The sequence below is a fragment of the Kogia breviceps genome, chromosome 14 (assembly GCF_026419965.1).
Source record: "Kogia breviceps isolate mKogBre1 chromosome 14, mKogBre1 haplotype 1, whole genome shotgun sequence".
Lineage (NCBI taxonomy): Eukaryota > Metazoa > Chordata > Mammalia > Artiodactyla > Physeteridae > Kogia > Kogia breviceps.
Genome location: NC_081323.1, coordinates 65,132,406 through 65,150,948, shown reverse-complemented (window position 1 = coordinate 65,150,948; position 18,543 = coordinate 65,132,406). Strand labels below are relative to the sequence as shown.

General features: G+C 42.3%; 1 protein-coding gene across 2 annotated transcripts in view; it reads left to right on the top strand.

Annotated features, from left to right (window-relative positions):
• The window catches only part of PARN (poly(A)-specific ribonuclease), a 164,260-nt gene that overhangs the window by 38,252 nt on the left and 107,465 nt on the right, over nucleotides 1-18,543 (top strand). For both annotated transcript variants that reach the window (XM_059038327.2, XM_059038326.2), the window contains exons 17-18: nucleotides 430-540; nucleotides 845-914. In XM_059038327.2, the coding sequence (XP_058894310.1) occupies nucleotides 430-540; nucleotides 845-914 (181 nt within the window). The remainder of the gene's footprint in view (nucleotides 1-429; nucleotides 541-844; nucleotides 915-18,543) is intronic.

The following is an 18,543-nucleotide window of genomic DNA, read 5'->3' as shown; positions in this document are numbered from 1 at the left end:
TAAGTGGTGGAGCACAGATTCAAACTCAGACAGTGGGACGCCAGAGGCCATGCTGTTAGTCATTACTCTGAAATACCTGTTGCTTCCTGATCAGAAGAGGAATCATTGTCACAGAGCGAGTTATGCGTGATTGTAAATAGCACCCACCTGCGTGGAGTTGAGAGGCCTGTGGCTGAGTCTTTGATAATGTAATGGAGGCATTTCTCTAGTCTAGACCAAAGCCCTTGTTTTCAGTGACTCTGTTATCTCAAGGTCTCGTGTGGAGAGAATTAAGAAATAGATAGCTTTCTTTCTGCCTATTTAGGATGTTTCTGCAGCACAGACTAATGCCATTTGGATTTGGCAGGGCAGTGCACTTACCAGTCTTCATGATTTGTGATGATCTTGGGAAAACTTTTTTTTCTTTTTTTTTTCTTTTTACCTCTTTAGAAAGTGCAGAAGGTTTTCCAAGTTATGACACAGCTTCTGAACAGCTCCACGAGGCAGGCTATGATGCTTATATCACAGGACTATGTTTCATCTCCATGGCAAACTACCTAGGTACTCACTATACATGTTTCTGTTAGACACACTGTGGTCCAGAGTGGATCTTCCCTGTCTGCCCTTTCCTTGGGATCCACTCACCCAGTGAGAAGTGGGAGGGTTTTGAGGTTGGAGTGGGAGGAGGGGGAGGATGTTAGGGCGGGGGATGGAGGGTACACGGGGAGAACCATCACCACTTACCTGTGGTGCACTTGGCCTGGATAAGTGCCTTTTACCCTTGCTGAACCATACCATTGATTTAAAGATATTTTTCAGGCTTTGTCTACTTGACTGTATATAATATTCTGCTTTTTTTCATTAGGTTCTTTTCTTAGTCCTCCAAAGATTCATGTGTCTGCCAGATCCAAACTCATCGAACCTTTTTTTAACAAGTAAGTAATCAGGGCCCCAGTCCCCAAGCATTCTCTCACTGTGGAAGAGCCCAGTATCTGGGATGTCTATTAGGGGTGATTGGGAGGTCTAGGGCATTTTTAGATAAGATATTTTTAATCTCTGGTGACTCAGATGTTTTTTGAAAAATAGAAATTGACCTTTTCAAAAATAATTTATTAAATATATTGGCTAAATAAAAGAAAGAAAGAAAACATTATCGAAGGTAATAGCACATCTCTTCCAAGACAAAGAACTGGTGGTTTTGGAATTTAAATGACTCACAAGGGAGACTGTGTGTATGTGTCTGTGTACACAGTCAGACCTAACTTACCCCTAACAAGCTTTCTGTGTGAGATTATTATTTATGCTTGTATTATTATATGATTAAATAATGTTCTTTCTAAGATGATGTTGGTTACACAGATGGCTTTTAAGATAATCTATGGAGAAGTTTTGATTATCATTGCATCCCGAGCCCTCATCTGAATGGATCCAATGAAGTAAAAGCTTGCTCGGTTACCTTCATTGTTGGAGGAAGTCAGTGTGATTCAGGGAAACATCTAAGTTCAGAGCATTTCCAAATAATCTCAGATAGTTATTTCAAAGTGTGGTTTGTGCTTTCTTGGCACAGTTGAGGCTAAAGTTATGGATGTGATCCTCAAGCTGGCCACAGTTTGGCTCCGTGCCAGAGCCCTAAAGCTTCATCTTTACCCCATCTCTCTTCATGGGGTTGGTTCTAGGAGATTCAGGGCAAGCCAGACAGAATAGGGCAGCCCACATTGATCACTACTACCACTGAGAGAAAGAACTGTTTCAGTGTTGGGTTGGTTACATCATTTCCTTACATTATATGCAGCACTTTACATTTCCATCAGTGCTGCACCGAGTAAGAATGCTGTCTCCTTCAGAGTCTGTATAAATACCAGTATCACAGTGCTTGTTTGTAGGTGACATGCTGCAGAGACAGATGTTAATTCCAACCATCTGGATTCCTATAGGCTTGGAATTTGTGTAGTCTGAGTTAGTGAATTTTATCATACTGTGGCTTCTTATTTTTTTAATCTTCGTTTCTCTTTTCTGTGGAAGTTCAGAGGTAAATGTGTTTGACTTTTCAACACATCTTTCAAAGAGGACTGGGTAACAATGTAGTGTATTTTGAAAATTAAGTTGAATGTTTCTGCATGGGAAATTAGTTCTGCTAACAGTTGAGTTCTAGATGTCTATCCAGCTCAAAATAGGTTTTTCTTAGCTCTTAATTCTAATTTTGGGGGTAGTGTTTATCTTTGTAAATCTTAGGAAAGACAGTTATGTCACTGACTATGAAATCTGCAGGTGACACTAAATATTGTTTGGATCGTGGCCTTTCCTTGCATTTTTATGTTTTTAAAAAAATATTTATTTATTTTATTTTTGGCTGCGTCAGGTCTTCGTTGTAGCATGCGGGATCTTTCGTTGCGGTGCGTGGGCTCTTCATTGCAGTGCACGGGCTCCTCTCTAGTTGTGGCATGGGCTCCAGAGCGCGTGGGCTCTGTAACTGTGGCACGTGGCTCTCTAGTTGTGGCTCACATGCTCAGTAGTTGCAGCACGTGGGCTTAGTTGCCCTGTGGCATGTGGGATCTTAGTTCCCTGACCAGGGATGGAACCCGCATCCCCTGCATTGGAAGGTGGATTCTTAACCACTGGACCAACCAGGGAAGTCCTGCATTTTTGTGTTCTTGATGTTAATTTCGTTGTTTAACAATATTTTCCAACTGGGAGATGTTTACTCGTGTTTAAATATTTAAAACAACAATCCTGCTTCTCCACCAAAATCAGCTTCTAATAAAATCAAGTGATGGATACAAACTGGGTTAGATAGAGGCTGTCTAGTTTTATCAGTCATCTGTGTGACCAAAATGAAGAGTAGTCAAAATAGGCTTTGATTTAAAAGTTTAAATAAGACTTTATATATTTCTAGATCAATTTACTATTGCTAATTATGTGCAAGGGTATTACTCAGAAGAACTGGGCAGTAAACACATAACTTCACTTTAAATTGGGACTTGTGTCTATTCAGATTATTTTTTGCTGAAACCTAGATGCATATCAAAAATAGTTGAGGATTGAGGAATCCTCCTGTGATATTGCTCTGAAAATTCTTGGCCACTTTAATTTTTTTGCTCTATTTATCCCCATCTGTAAAGGAAGAATCTTCATCTTCAAAGGGAAAAAAATTTCCAGCAGGATTTGAAGTGCAAAATAAGGACTATTTTTATTCTGTGTTGGAGTAGCTTGGTCAAGTACAGCTATCCATTCTTTTTTTTTTTAACATCTTTTTTGGAGTATAATTGCTTTACAGTGTTGTGTTAGTTTCTGCTGTATAACAAAGTGAATCAGCTATATGCATACATATATCCCTATATCCCCTCCCTCTTGCATCTCCCTCCCACCCTCCCTATCCCACCCTTCTAGGTGGTCACAGAGCACCGAGCTGATCTCCCTGTGCTATGCAGCTGCTTCCCACTAGCTATCTGTTTTACATTTGGTAGTGTATATATGTCAGTGCCACTCTCTCACTTTGTCCCAGCTTCCCCTTCCCCCTCCCCGTGTCCTCAAGTCCATTCTCTACGTCTGCGTCTTTATTCCTGTCCTGCCCCTAGTTTCTTCAGAACCATTTTTTTTTTTTTTTAGATTCCATATATATGTGTTAGCATATGGTATTTGTTTTTCTCTTTCTGACTTGCTTCACTCTCTATGACAGACTCTAGGTCCATCTACCTCACTACAATTAACTCAGTTTCATTTCTTTTTATGGCTGAGTAATATTCCATTGTATATATGTGCCACATCTTCTTTATCCATTCATCTGTTGATGGACACTTAGATTGCTTCCATGTCCTGGCTATTGTAAATAATGCTGCAGTGAACATTGTGGTACATGACTCTTTTTGAATTATGGTTTTCTCTGGGTATATGCCCATTAGTGGGATTGCTGGGTCATATGTAGTTCTATTTTTAGTTTAGTTTTTTTTTTTTTTTTTTTTTTTTTGCGGTACACGGGCCCTGTCACTCTTGTGGCCTCTCCCATTGCGGAGCACAGGCTCTGGATGCGCAGGCTCAGTGGCCATGGCCCACGGGCCCAGCTGCTCCGCGGCATGTGGGATCTTCCCGGAACCGGGGCACGAACCCGCGTCCCCTGCATTAGCAGGCGGAGTCTCAACCACTGCACCACCAGGGAAGCCCTCTATTTTTAGTTTTTTAAGGAACCTCCATACTGTTCTCCATAGTCAACCATCCATTCTTAACCCATTTAGAAAGTGGGAAAAGCAGTTGCTTCTTTTGACATCTCTTTCTGTGTTAATATTAACCTCATTCTTACTTAAATGCAGGTTTCATTTATGACATTAAACCTTGATTTTGTTACTTTTCTTCAAGATTGCCCTTGTAGAAAAACATCCAGCAATTGCCGTCAATGTTATCTCAAGTGGTTGGTTTTAGAAAAATCTGTAAATTTTTCTGAGGGTTTATTTGTTTTGGCACCAGGCTTTCCTCAATGTAAGCTTAACCAAACATGCATAGCCCTAATATAAATTTGGATGGACATGAGACAATTACACATGCAAATAATATTTTGTTTTTCTCTCACCAGATTTATGTTTAAAAAGTAGACCTTGAGGGGAGATAAACTCCACCTATTTCTGCATTATTCTAAATTAGCATCTGGCTGTGTTAGGTGTGCTTTTTCGGGAAGCTTTACTGAGTCTCAGCTGTTGAGAAGATCCCGAGACAGTTGGTGCTTGAGCAGAATGCAGACTGAGTGCAGTACAGGGTGCTTTCTGAGCACTGTTTGTCCAGGAGAACCTCCCAGCAGGACTTCACATGGTACCATTTGTCTCTTTCATGGCCTTGGCGCCTCCCATATTTCTCCCTTCGTTTTTGGACTCAGAATGAAAGTCCTAAGATTGCTGAGCGACGGAAATCAGGGTGAGACCACTGCTAATGATGGGCTGTGTGCACTGTGCTGTTCCTTTATGTCATGGGCTTTCTGCTCAGGAAGTGGTTTACCGTCTTTTATGACCTTGGTCAGTTTTTATCAATGCATGGAAAACCAGATTTAGAGAAGAGCCTATGGTGAAATCTTTTTAGTCTGGAAGGAGCTAAAAATACTCTCTGCTTTTACTTTTTATTGCACCACAGAAAGCACAAAATCAGACTTTTGCCTTAACATTTTATTAACAGCCATCTGTTTCTGCAAGACACCTTGAACTCTTTTGTAGATAACTTTTCCTGAAGGGTTTTGGGGGAAGGTTATTTTCTATTTACCTCAGTTCTTAGAAGGAGGAAGGAGATGAGCATGTATCTTATTTTGGCTAATTTCTAAGTAGTGGAGTTAAAAAGGAAGAACTGCCTGCACTTTACTGTACAGGATGGCTGCCTGGTGCTTGACACAAGTGTTTGAATTTGAACGGGAGTCCTGTAGAAATCTGGGTCTTCCTGGGATGACAGGGCTGTATGTTCTCTAAGCTGTAGGTGAGGAGACAAGCCATAAGACAATTTGTTTCCTCCTCTGTAAAAACAGGGGTGGAACTATTCCCTTCCCACAGAAGTTATAAAGATCGCATGAGATGCAAAAGGATTTTGATAGTTCCTAGAACTTAGTAGGTGGCTAGCATATATTATTTTCCTTTCTTGAAATACAAGAGAATTTAACATACTGGGAGATTCAAAACAATAGATGTTATAGCAGAATGTATTTTATGTTTTTAGTTTCATGATAGAGAAGAAAATTTGTTACCATGCAGATATGAAACTGGAGCAAATGTGAAGTGTCCACTTTTCCTGTACTCACCTTTTAGTGTTTACTTTTGAAAAATCAGATGATGATGAAGTATGTCAGATTGGTACATAACGGGAGCCAGATTGCTTTGATATGGAGCATTTTAAAGAGTTTTGTTATTCAAATGAAAACAGCAATTTGTGGAAGGTTGTATAGGTATATAAAACAGTGATAAGTGTAGAGTGGGAGGAATCATTGCGGCACCTGAGATAAAGCACACCGATACTTTCTCCCTTTTCCTCTGTGGAAAACAATCATGTTCCAGCAGCAGGTTTTTTCTTACAATACGCATGTGCTTCGTATGTAACATCAGAGAGATTTTAAACTGAAGGACTGTAGGAAAACAAAATACTTAAGATCTGTGCTGAACCTCCTTCCTTTCACTGGTACTGGACAGGCCCATGCTTATTTGCCTCATTTACCAGCAGCTGCCCTTCGCCAGGTGACCCATATGTCCGGAAGTGTAGACCCTGCTTGTCTCCCATGAGAGTGGTACCCGACCCCCTGCAGGGAGGCCCTCACCTCACCTTCTCCTGTCCTGCCTGCCCCTCCTTTTACAGAGGAGCAGAAGGTACTGGGGCAACAAGAGGGCAAGGCTAATCTGTCCTGGTTCCCAGCAGTTGCTGTCGGGTTTTAACATCCTGGGTGATGGAGCAAATGTGTCTTTACTGAGATCCTGTTCAGCCTGGTTATCAATAAAGTCTATTGTTCTAAGTGTTACAGTAATTTCCCCCCATGAGACTTCCAATTTCCCAACATAAGCAAGAGTTACAACACAGTTTGTGCTGTTGGGAAGCCTAGCTGTGAGGGTCACAGTGCACCACATAATTGGTTTCTATTTGCGTTTCACATGTTAAAAACCATGTGATTAATTTCTACAGTAGAACTGCTTCACTTCACGGTATCGTGTAGTAGAGAGCAGTTGTGGTCCCTGGGCTCAGGTACCTGGATTTGAATCCCAGCCCCACACCTTATACCTGGGCCCCCTTGGGCAAGTTACCCTCCCTGTGCCTCAGCTTCCTCATCGGGAGTTGAGAACATTGGTACCCATTTGATAGGTGTGCCGTCAGGTGTGCCATCAGGGTGACATGGGAGAATGTATGTAAAATGCACAGCGCCTGGCATGTCGTGGGCCTCAGTCAGCTTGTCACTGCTGTGGGGACGTTTATACTTTGAAGACCTGCTTCTTTGACCAAGTGCTGGGAGCTTTTTCTTTTTATAGAAAATACCATATAATTGTACCTTTAGTACTGTACACCCGCTATAAGTAGGGCTTTGTATTCAATTATGAGCCTTGATCAGAAAAGGTGGGGAGGGGAGGAAAAAGCATGCTTGTAACTAAATGGTGCTCAGGGAGAACATTTGCATGCGTATCTTTTTTGCTTGTTATTTTCCCCCAAGGCATATGTTCATATCTCAGTCTTTGGGCTGGGTAGCATTTTCAGTTGTAGATTTTTATTGGGAGAGGAAAGTAAAGCAATAACATGTATAAGTGACCCTTTGAAAGCTCTTTCTTTTTTATTTTTTTAAACAGCTTTATTGGGATATAAATTCACATACCATACAATTCACCCATTTAAGGTGTACAATTCAGTGGTTTTGGGTACATGACATTATGCATTTTCTAAAATTATGGTAAAATATATGTAACATACAATTTGCCATTTTAACCATTTTTAAGTGTACAATTCAGTAGCATTAATTACATGCACAGTGCTGTGCAACCATCACCACTATCTATTTCTAGAACTTTTTCCTCACCCCAAACAAACTCCATAACCATCAGGCAATAACTCCCCATTCCCCGTTCCCCTAGGTAAACCTCTCATCTGCTTTTCTGTCTCTATAAATTTGTCCTTTTGTGAGCTGTTTCTTTTTCAGCAACTCATTGCTTCGGTGAGATCTTAATCTATTAAAACGATTGCTATTTTGCAAACACCTGGAGGAGTTTTCTTTTCTATTTGCGTTGCTGTTTTGGGGAGTGGTGCCACACCCTCCGTAAGGTTTGCTCACAGACAAGGCAGCAGGGGCCTCAGCGGGGGCCGCCTGGGTTCTCATTACGCTGCCTTCTGAAGCCAGGTCTGCTTCTGTGAAGTGGGGGTAGTAAACATCCACCTTGGGGGGCCACCCCGAGCCTGCAGAGTCCCGTTGGTCAGGCTGCTGGCATAGCACATGGCGTGGAGCTGTTGTGCCGAGTGCGGCTGTGACCGTCACCACAGTGAACTTCCAAGAAGATAACGTGAATCTCGTTTTTCCCGGTACTGGGGACAGTGGTAGATAAACAAAGAGGGCTGTATGGGCTTACCTCAGATCCTTGGGTGACAGTCTCTCTGTGTTGACAGGAGGAAAGAGGCAGAAGTGTGTGGTGCCAATAAAATCTTTTTTTATAGAGAACAGCAACCTATAAGTCCTCTTAAGAAAGCACTTCATAACTGTTTTCGTATCTTACTGAAAAAGGTCTTGCAGCGAGGTTGGATTGTGATTGAGAAGAGAATACGTCTGTGTGTGCGTTGGTCGCGCTTATGTGCGCTGAGCCTCAGGGTGCTGGTGAGGCTGTGTGGTTGGTTAGCGAAGCGGACACCTCCTCCATTCGTCTGCCACCAGGAGCATTTGTATTGAGCACATCCTTTTCCCCAGGAGCCCCCTGTCATGCCAGAGCGAGGAGGTCAGGGGAGGCAGAATGGAGGCGAATAATAGCAGTGCCGATCATGGGACCCTTCCTTTCCGATGGGCTGGCGTTCCCAAGAACTCGGTATTAGCTGTCCTTTAATTTTATGTTAATGGTGCTTGAATACAGGAGCAATGTCCTCTGTCCCCTCGGTTCTACCAAAAATGGGTCTTGAACCAGGGATAGGGAACGTAGCTCATCCCTCGTCCTAAACCAGTTAGAACTGTTGTGGACACTGCTTCTTTTTTTAAAAAAAATATATTATCCCATTGCTTCTATCTAACTACCTATCTATCTATCTATTTACTATTTTTGGCTGTGTTGGGTCTTCATTGCTGCACGTGGGCTTTCTCAAGTTGCAGCGAGTGGGGCCTACTCTTCGTTTCAGTGAGCCGGCTTCTCATTGCAGTGGCTTCTCTTGTTGTGGAACACGGGCTCTAGGCATGTGGGCTTCAGTAGTTGTGGCACGTGGGCTCCGTAGTTGTGGCTCGTGGGCTCTAGAGTACATGCTCAGTAGTTGTGGCTCATGGGCTTAGTTGCTCCGCAGCATGTGGGATCTTCCGGGACTAGGGATCGAACCCGTGTCCCCTGCATTGGCAGGCGGATTCTTAACCACTGCACCACCAGGGAAGTCCCTGGACACTGCTTCTTAATTATTAAGAGTCTAGGGGGCAACTAAGCCCATGAGCCACAACAACTTACCCTCTGTGCCAGCAGGGAAGTCCCTCACTGCTAACCCTTGAATCGTATCAATTAACTGGTAAATAGTCTTGGAAATAACTGTTACCTACTTGTTCATAGCCAGGGCCAAAGCAAGGCAAGGAATACCTAAGAATGCTGACTTCACTACCAACATATCTATTCAGTGGGCCTCCAAAAAGATATAGCCACATTCTAATTCCCAGAACCTGTGAACACTGCCTCATTTGGACAAAGGATCTTAGCAGATATAACTAGAAATTAGGTTAAGGACCTTAAGATGAGGACATATCCTGAACTATCCAAGTGGGCCCTAAACGCCATCACAACTGTCCTTGTAAGAGAAAGGTAGAAGGAGACAGGACACACAAGAGGGGGAGGCAATGGGACAATGGAGGCAGAGATTGGAGTGATGCGGCCACAAGCCAATGAGGGCCAGCAGTCACCAGATGCTAGAGAGACAGAGCCTCTGGAAGGAGCACAGCCGTACCTATACCTTGATTTCAAACTTCTGGCCTCCAGAACTGTGAAAGAATAAATTCTATTGTTTTAAGGCATCTACCAAGCTTGCAATGATTTGTTATAGGAATCATAGGAAACTGATATGATATCCTGCTATGGAGGAGGCAAGCTGTTTAAACAAATATCCAGGGATTGATTTTTTTAACCTCAACAAATTACTTGTTTATTGTTACGATAAACAAGTTATTAAGCCAGAGGGACATGTACTTTAAAGCAACCAGAGCAAATACAAGGCTAGAACGGGCCCACATATGGACAGCCCCTGGGGGCCCACAGGGCTGGCATGCCAAGTAGAGGTATGTGGAGTGGGTGCCCTTTAAGTTTTCTCTAAAAAGTAGCCTTTTGACAAAGCCACGGTAGCAGCTTGCCTGATAAATCTTTTGGCAAACAAGATTGCAAGGCAGAAATTAGATAAGGCAAAATCAGCTTGAGGCAAGCACCCCCTGCCCTGGAGAAGTCAACAACTAGTTTGGAAACAAGCACTAAGTTCCCAGTCTTGAAAAGCCCCACACTAAAGACTTCAGGATATTATAATGTGCCCTAGACTTGCCTTGTCTTTCACTTTTATGAAAATCAGTGTACTAGCTTTCAGGACAATCAAACCAAGCCAATCCTTGGAGATTCTTTCCATCCTAGTAATTTGGGAAACCCAAAGTAAAATGAACATGAGTTGGGGCAAAATAAAGGGCTTTGGTTAAGGGATATGAGGATAAAATACATCCTGTGTACCAGGGAAAAATACATTTGGTAAACTAGGGAGCAATTGGCTTCAAGTCTTCCAGAATCTGGGAGGCTGCTCTAAGCGTTCGTAACAGTGTGATTTTTACTCTTCATGGCACCTGACTCCACGCTGGCGCGTGGACACTCCCAGTGCTGGGGGCCTGGTTTCGATCTCTGGTCTGGGAACTAGATCCCACATGCATGCCACAACTAAGAGTTCACATGCCGCAATTAAGGATCCAGGGAGCTGCAACAAAGGAGCCTGACTGCCGCAACCAAGACCTGGTGCAACCAAATAAATGAATAAATAAATATTTTTTTAAAAAAAGGTTAGCCGTACTCTAAGAAATTTAGACTAGCTAACAAATATCTTCTCCAATGAACATGTTCCACGGTTCAGAGGATTTCACCCGCATTGACTGTAACTTCTGACAGCAGCCCTGAGGGGGTAGGTAATAGTGTCCCCATTTGAGAGCTGAGGCCATCTGCTGAGGGCCCCAGAAACCGCAGAGTCAGGGATAACCCAAGTCTGTCCGCAGCTGGGAATGGATTCTTCCTTCCACAGCAACAGTCTCTAAAAGACACAGTTCTACAGTTAGTGGCACATTTTCTTAAGAGGTAATGCTAGTATCTTTGAAAGATTTCTTTCTCTCTGTGTTTGACTTGAGCAATGATTCTAAAAGACGTTGACTTTGACCCTTGGATTGTGGGGGACTGGTTTCCTTTGACATTTTACAATCTGCTGTTTTATAGGCCCTGCGGACGTTGCCTTTGTACAAGGTTTAGTTTAACACTTTTATTTGATGTACTTTGATATGGTTCATTTGATGGAGACTGTTTACATGAGCTGCTGGTTTTCTTTCTTTCTTCTTTCCTTTCTTTCCCCCTTCCTTGTTGCTTGCGTTATTTCTCTGCTTGAGAAGGGACATGAGTTGGCTTTGGGACAAATGTCGGGTAATGCGTATTTGTCAAAACATCAAGTGGCTAGATGGAAATTGCACGCGCCCCACCCCCCGCATGAAATGGAAATAGCTGGTGCGCCAGTAACGCTCCTGTAGCCAGCGGTTGCCCTCTTATTTTACACGAGTGCTTTAGTGAGCAAAACAAATGAGCTTATTTTGTGAGAGATGTCTGCATGCTTCCTACCCTGGATGATAAAATCAGTTTTTTATAGCGCATAAATATGTATAATGATGAGCCCTTGCATACAGGGTTCTTATGAAGTGCTTTTACTGCTGTGCCCTGAAGGAAATACCAAGACCATTTGCAAGTACAGTAGAGCTGGCAGTCGTTAAAGGTTTCAATTTTCCTTTGGAAGGCTTGGGACTTGGGGTGAGGTACAAATTAATTCACTGCTCAAATTGTGTTGAGATTAGATTTTACTCGACATTTCTGTATTCCAGTCTTCAATGGTATAAGAGGAGTGCAGTTTTACTTGGAAATCTTTTTTTTGATGTAAAGCTTTTTAGAAAGAGATGTGTAGTCTTGATGAAAGCAGATGAGCAAATACAAATTTTTACTCATTTATTGAAATACTGAGTTTCTAGATGGAAGAATGAGAAGCTTGGAGGCTGGAGGATTTTCCTTTTGCTCAGGCAAGACACCAGAATAAACCCTGTTCTCCTTTATGAAGACATGCCATAACATCAGACATCCTTCTAGATCCTTCAGGCCTGTGTGTCTGTGTACAAATCTGACCTACGTAAAATAAGCATTCAGACACCTCAGTGTCTTGCTCAACCCTGAGATGTGCTGATGCACTGGCTTTCCTGATAGTGATCTGGTGTGTGGGGGCAGGTGTGACTGGAAGGCCTGATTCCCAGGTAGCCCAGATAGCAGCTCTTTCTGCACTGCAAACACGGGAAGGTTGTCCTTGACCTGTGGCTAAATGGCTCTCTTCTCTGCTCCGTCATCCTGGTTGCCTTCCTCAGTGTACCCAAAGCTCTTCTCAGACAGAAATATCATTTCTTGTATCTGGACTCTGCCCCATCACACAAAGGTATACATTAATCAGATCTTAAAGCATTACCAAAAAACCCCATGGACAGCAGTCTCACTGTTTCACATGGAGGCTTTGGAAGTAGCTCAGGTTAAAGCCCTATGGGAGTGGGTACCCAGCAGAGAGAAGGCAGGAGCCTTTAGTGTAGGGCTTGTAGTGGGGAAGCTTTGGGTCTGAGTCTGTCTCTGCTCCCGTGATGGCCAAGGGTGAGCCATGGGCCTTGGGAAAACCTGTTTCCTCATTCCTTGTATGACAGGACTGTTGCCTGCCTGTCCTCCAGACACCAGAGGATCAAATGAGGCTGAATGTGCCATAATAAATACTGTTATTTTAGTCAGGGACTTGGTCCTTTAAAAAAGTAATCTGTGTTTTTCCTGACCGAAACACAAATTACCCACTCGTAATTCCACCAGCCAAAAAGAAAAAAAAAAAAAAGCTATCATTTTAGTGTTATTTCCTACTAGTGTGTTTTCTATCTCTATTTCATTTATTAATTGAGTTGTACTATTTATATAATTTTGTAACTTAAAAAAGTACAGTAAAGGATTTTACAAAAGACAGTAAGACTAGTGGTTAGCAGCATCATGTCACTGGCCTTCAGTGGTTTGTCAGGTGGATATATCATTGTCCACTTATAATCTAACCTTTGTGTTGGGCCTTTTGTCAGATGCACGTCCACTGCACTGCCCTGGGCATTACTGGTTTTTCTGCCAGTTGCTTCTTAAAGTGGCCCTCAGTGCACCTCACTGATTCACTGTCTTTCTCTGCCATAAGTTAACAGCATTGGAAAGCATGCTGCTGCAGGAGCAAAATTAAATATTTTATTTCATTTCTGAATAGAATTATTGGCTTTACACATAGACTCGGTCATGCAGAATTTTAACAAGCTGTAATGATCTTTTCGATTCCCCGAGGATCGAGCCTACGTACAAAGTATTCCTGATTGACCTTCAGGACTTCCTGTGTGCATTTGTTTTTTCAAAGGATATATCCAGCCATTTCTTTTTTTTTTTTTTTTTTTTTTTTGTGGTATGCGGGCCTCTCACTGTTGTGGCCTCTCCCGCCGCGGAGCACAGGCTCCGGACGCGCAGGCCCAGCGGCCACGGCTCACGGGCTTAGTCGCTCCGCGGCATGTGGGATCCTCCCGGACCAGGGCACGAACCCGCGTCTCCTGCATCGGCAGGCGGACTCCCAACCACTGCGCCACCAGGGAAGCCCCAGCCATTTCTTTTCCATAGCACTTTATTTATTTATTTATGCCCCATGGCATGCAAGATCTTAGTTCCCCGGATCAAATCTGCACCCCCTGCAGTGGAAGCATGGAGTCTTAACTACTGGACCGCCGGGGAAGTACCCCTGTGTGCATTTTTGAATATCACCTTTGCCCTTTTTGCTTTCTTGAGCACAGCTACATAAATGGGTTAATACTGGCACTGTTTTGCAATCCTTTTTTATTCACTGGACAACTAGGGAATGGTTCAGATAAGCCATAGTCCAAGGCAAGCTATTGTGTCATCAAAGAATAACATTTGATCTTAGTGTACTTCTTTCCAGCTGCTCAGTGTGTTTTGTGGTTGCCAGAATCTGGCTCTGAAACTTGTTGGTAAGGTCGGAGAATTTTGATAAGGTTGGAGACATCTGATTCTTTGTATGTATGTGAGTGTTCCTCCTTCCAATGTTGGCCAGCCTTGGGTGCTGCTTTAGTGGTTAAAGTTTGTGATGCTGGAGGTGCTGATTTGTGGCCAAGTCACAGAAAAGGTTGGACTTTTGCCAGTGAGTTGCCAAGAGAGTAGTTTAAGTAATCTTTTTTTTAACTTTCTTTTTAAAAATGAGAAAAACAGCTGTCAGCAATAATTTTCCCCAATTTGTCTCTTGCAGAGAACCTAGTTGCATGCCACAGTTCAGCTCCTGGTTTCCGGGAGTGGTGGAAGCCTTAGGTTATTGCTTCCTGGATTTCGAGGTAGTCCTTGGTGTTTGTTGTAATCGTTTTGTGATTTACAAAAATGATTTACTGTAAACAAATCCTTAAGACTAATACTTTTTTGGACAGGTTGACACAAGTCATTATTATCCAGCTGACCAATGAATCATCACGAATGGCAATTAACACAGCCTTGAACATACTCTTTTTCTGTGAACCCAGCGATTTTCAGTTCCCAGATTCTGAGTCAGTAGGGCTTAGGTGGGACCTAGGAATTTACATTTCTGTCCAGATGCCGATCTGGGGACTAAGGAAGCACATTTTGATAAGTGCTCAAGGTTCTAGGCTCCTAAGGAGCTTTATGTCTGAAATGAAATTCTTCTGTGACTACGGGCCTTCTTACAAAGTCTAGGTCACAGTGTCATATCTCCCTGGTCAGAAAAGAATGTTAGCAGATGGCTTTTCATGAGTGCCATGCAGCATATGGGCAGCAGAGGTGGGTAGCTGTTTGGGACATAAAGCCATTGTACACAGCCTATTCTGTGTAGCCTATTAAAGAGGCTGAGCTGAATTCACCCAGCCTGCTGAGTGAATGACCCCGAGTATGCTGTGTTCTGCCCTTGGATCTTTCTAGACATGTTTGAAAGCCGAGATAAACAGCATTACCAGTATTATCATAGAACATTAAAAAACTGACAAATGCCAAAAAGAGTAAAATTTGTGTTATAGCATCTAGAATATGAACTTGAGTCGTGTAGTTTACCAGGATAGAATCCTGATGTAAAATTGGCCCTTGTATCAAATGGGGATTTTAATTTTAGTCTTTGACAGAGTTCGTGACAGTCCTTTGGAGAATAAGTGCTAAAATAATGTTTCACCAGGAAACTTACAGGAACGTGGCAAGGGCCCCACACAGCCTTGAGTGTCTTTACCAAATTACAGTCGTCTTGAATCATCACTGAAATAAAAATAACGTTTCATGCAAGCCTTGGTCCGAATGTGTTTTTGATATCTGCAGATGAAAGGCCACTTGCAAGAGACTGTTCTGCAATACAGTCACAGGGAAGGAACATCCTTTCTTGTGTTTATCAACATTTCTGCTTGCCTAGTGCATTTCCTCCTATGTTAAAATGAAAACTGTCCAGTCAGATGATCTACACGTGAGGTATTTTATCAAATCACTCTAGGGAGTCAGCGTAGGCCTTTTGACAGCCAGTTTTTATGAGGCATGCATGCAATGAAATGTTTTAATTTTCCCTCAAGAGGGCAGGGGTGCTACCAGAGCAGTGGCTTGCAAACCGTCTGACCTAAGGGGGCAGGGAGGCCCTGGCGAGTTTACTTTGGTTCTGTTCCACAGACGCTCAGCTACAGTTTTAGAATTGGTTTCCCAATTGTATGGGGTGCGGTCTGCCAAGTCACACACAGAATTGGTTTTCCTGTTCTTCCAGGGTTTGGGGTGATTCACTTCTCTCTAAAGCCCAGGCATGAAGGTGGAGGCGTAGGGAATGAGTGAGAAGGGCTATTAATATAATTCATCTGAAATTTGAAAGGGGTTTCTATTTAGTTAAAGTATTCAGTAAGCAAACAAGGTAGTGTAGGATTAACTAAGTTAAAAAAACCTTTTTGAGTGTTTTCACTGAGAATAAATTTTTACTTAGTTTAAGCAGAAATGATACTTAAAATCCAGATGAAGTATTAGAGAACAAATAGCCAGTATAATGCTTGACAAAAGATACCTTAAAAAATTCTTTTTAAAATATTTGCATGGTGAGAGAATTGGGAAAGTCTGCTTTTTAACTGTCATCCTTGTTTGTATTTATAGGACAGTAGGTTTTCTAAACTCGTTGAGGCCACATGATCTTAGGAGGAAAACAATATTTGAAAAAGAAATAAAGCAATTGCAGACTCAACCTTGTGATTTCACTTTGTATTCGTCTCCCCCACAGCAGGTGAGGTAGTGCATAGGGTACACAAGATTGATTCTACTAGCATTTTCAGTTGGACTTTCTCTAAGAAAATCTCTGGTTATTTCCCCTGGGCCTCTTGGTTCTGGTAGCCTCTATTTTCTTTCTTTCTTTTTTTTTTTTTAAATTTATTTTTTATTGAAGTCTAGTTGAATTACAATGTGTTAATTACTGCTGTACAGCAAAGTGACTTGGTTATACATACATGCATTCTTTTTCATTTTCTTTTCCATTACGGTTTATCACAGGATATTGAATATAGTTCCCTGTGCTATACAGTAGAACCTTGTTGCTTATTCTATTTTCTTTTCTTTTTTTTTGGCTGCACTGGGTCTTCGTTGCTGCGCTTGGGCTTTTCTCTAGCTGCGGCAAGCGGGGGGCTTACTCTTCGTTGCGGTGTGTGGGCTCCTCCTCGCGGTGGCTTCTATTGTTGCGGAGCACAGGTTCTAGGCATGCGGGCGTCAGTAGTTGCAGCACGTGGGCTCAGTAGTTGTGGCTCGCGGGCTCTAGAGCGCAGGCTCAGTAGTTGAGGTGCACCGGCTTAGTTGCTTCGCGGCGTGTGGTATCTTCCCGGACCAGGGATCAAACCCATGTCCCCTGCTTTGGCAGGCAGACTCTTAACCACTGCGCCATCAGGGAAGTCCCTCTATTTTCTTTTTTAAGTTTAAAAAATAATAGTAAAAGGAATTTTTAAAAACAAAGTTTCCCAAAACGATTGGCTTTTTTTTGGGGGGGGGGGGTGTAGTTTTTATTTTTGGTTTAATGACATCGGTGTTTTACAAAGCTGTCAAAATAGTATAAAATTTCGTGCTTTTTTAAAAATTAAAATTGTACCACAAGTTATTGATGTTTTGAAGTTTTTGAAAATTATCTTGAAGTTAACTTTGATCGTTTAATATTCTGTTGAAATGATGAACTGTAATTTACCAACCCGCACATAAATTGAACCTGGAGGTTGATTTTGATTATTGGTGCATTTGACGGTATAGCAATGAACATCTTATTGATTCAGCTTTTATTCTTCTGTTGAAATTTGGGTACACATTTTAAAATTGTTTTTATGGTGCTTGACTTTTATATGTTCCTTTAACTTTTACTGAAAGTTTTCTTGATGTGGTTTTTAAAGCTGGGAGCCATCTCTAAATTTACTAGATGGAGAATTGAAAATTATGTGAAGCATAAAAATACTGATCCTTATAACCCGGGACTAACTTTTCAGGTTCTGGTTGTCAGTAGTAATAACAGTTACTTTTGAGGGGAACCTACTATGTGCTGCGTGCTTTATATGTCTCATTGTCTTCCGGCATTGCAGGCAGTATTCATTAAATTGGGTAAACCAGCTACCAGAACCAGAATAGTACACTTGAGACTAAATTAGTGAACTAAAAATAAATTTGGTTTCTTAGCCATAGGATTTGGTTTATTAAATTGTAGGCTAGGCAACAAGTTCTCAAGCCACAGAGTACCAGGTCTTCGTTTTTTCTGGCATTAACAGAACAGTGGTATTCATGCTGATGGTTCCATTTGTAAACTAGATCATGCCCTGCTTGGCTTTTGAATGCCTGTTAATAATGTGCCTTAATTGCGGGTCAGTGAAGCCAAACTAATTGCTTGTTGGGCACTTGGATTGCCTTTTTAATTTGCTGTATAATGTGGTCCCTACCAGAAATGCACAATATGTTATCTAAATAAAGCTCATTAAAATCATCTTACAAACAACAGAATGCCTGATATCCTGTCCATAATCTTGCAAATAAAAGCAAATCAAATAGCATTACAGAGAGCTGTAACTTAGAAGTACTCTTTTTTGTTGTTGTTGTGGTACGCGGGCCTCTCATTGTTGTGGCCTCTCCCGTTGCGGAGCACAGGCTCCGGATGGGCAGGCTCAGCAGCCACGGCTGACCGGCCCAGCCGCTCCGCGGCATGTGGGATCTTCCCGGACCAGGGCACGAACCCGCGTCCCCTGCATCGGCAGGCGGACTCTCAACCACTGTGCCACCAGGGAAGCCCCAGAAGTACTCTTTTAAAAGTGTCTTTGTATCCCTTTTGGAAGTATACGTAAATGATTGCTATGGTTTATATCCATCCGTGTGATAGGTTTGATTATTTTGCTTTGTGCTCTTAATATGTTTTAAATGGCAGTAGTGACATGAGCTTTTGAAACGGTCACTTATTTAAGACCGTGCAGTTCACCCAGTAAGATTAGTATTCATCCAATGACTTGCATTCAGTTAAAAAAAAAATCAGTGACATTCTTAGCTCACAAAACACCAATCCATAGGGGTTACCTTTACAGTTGTGGGAACAGTTGTTCTTAAG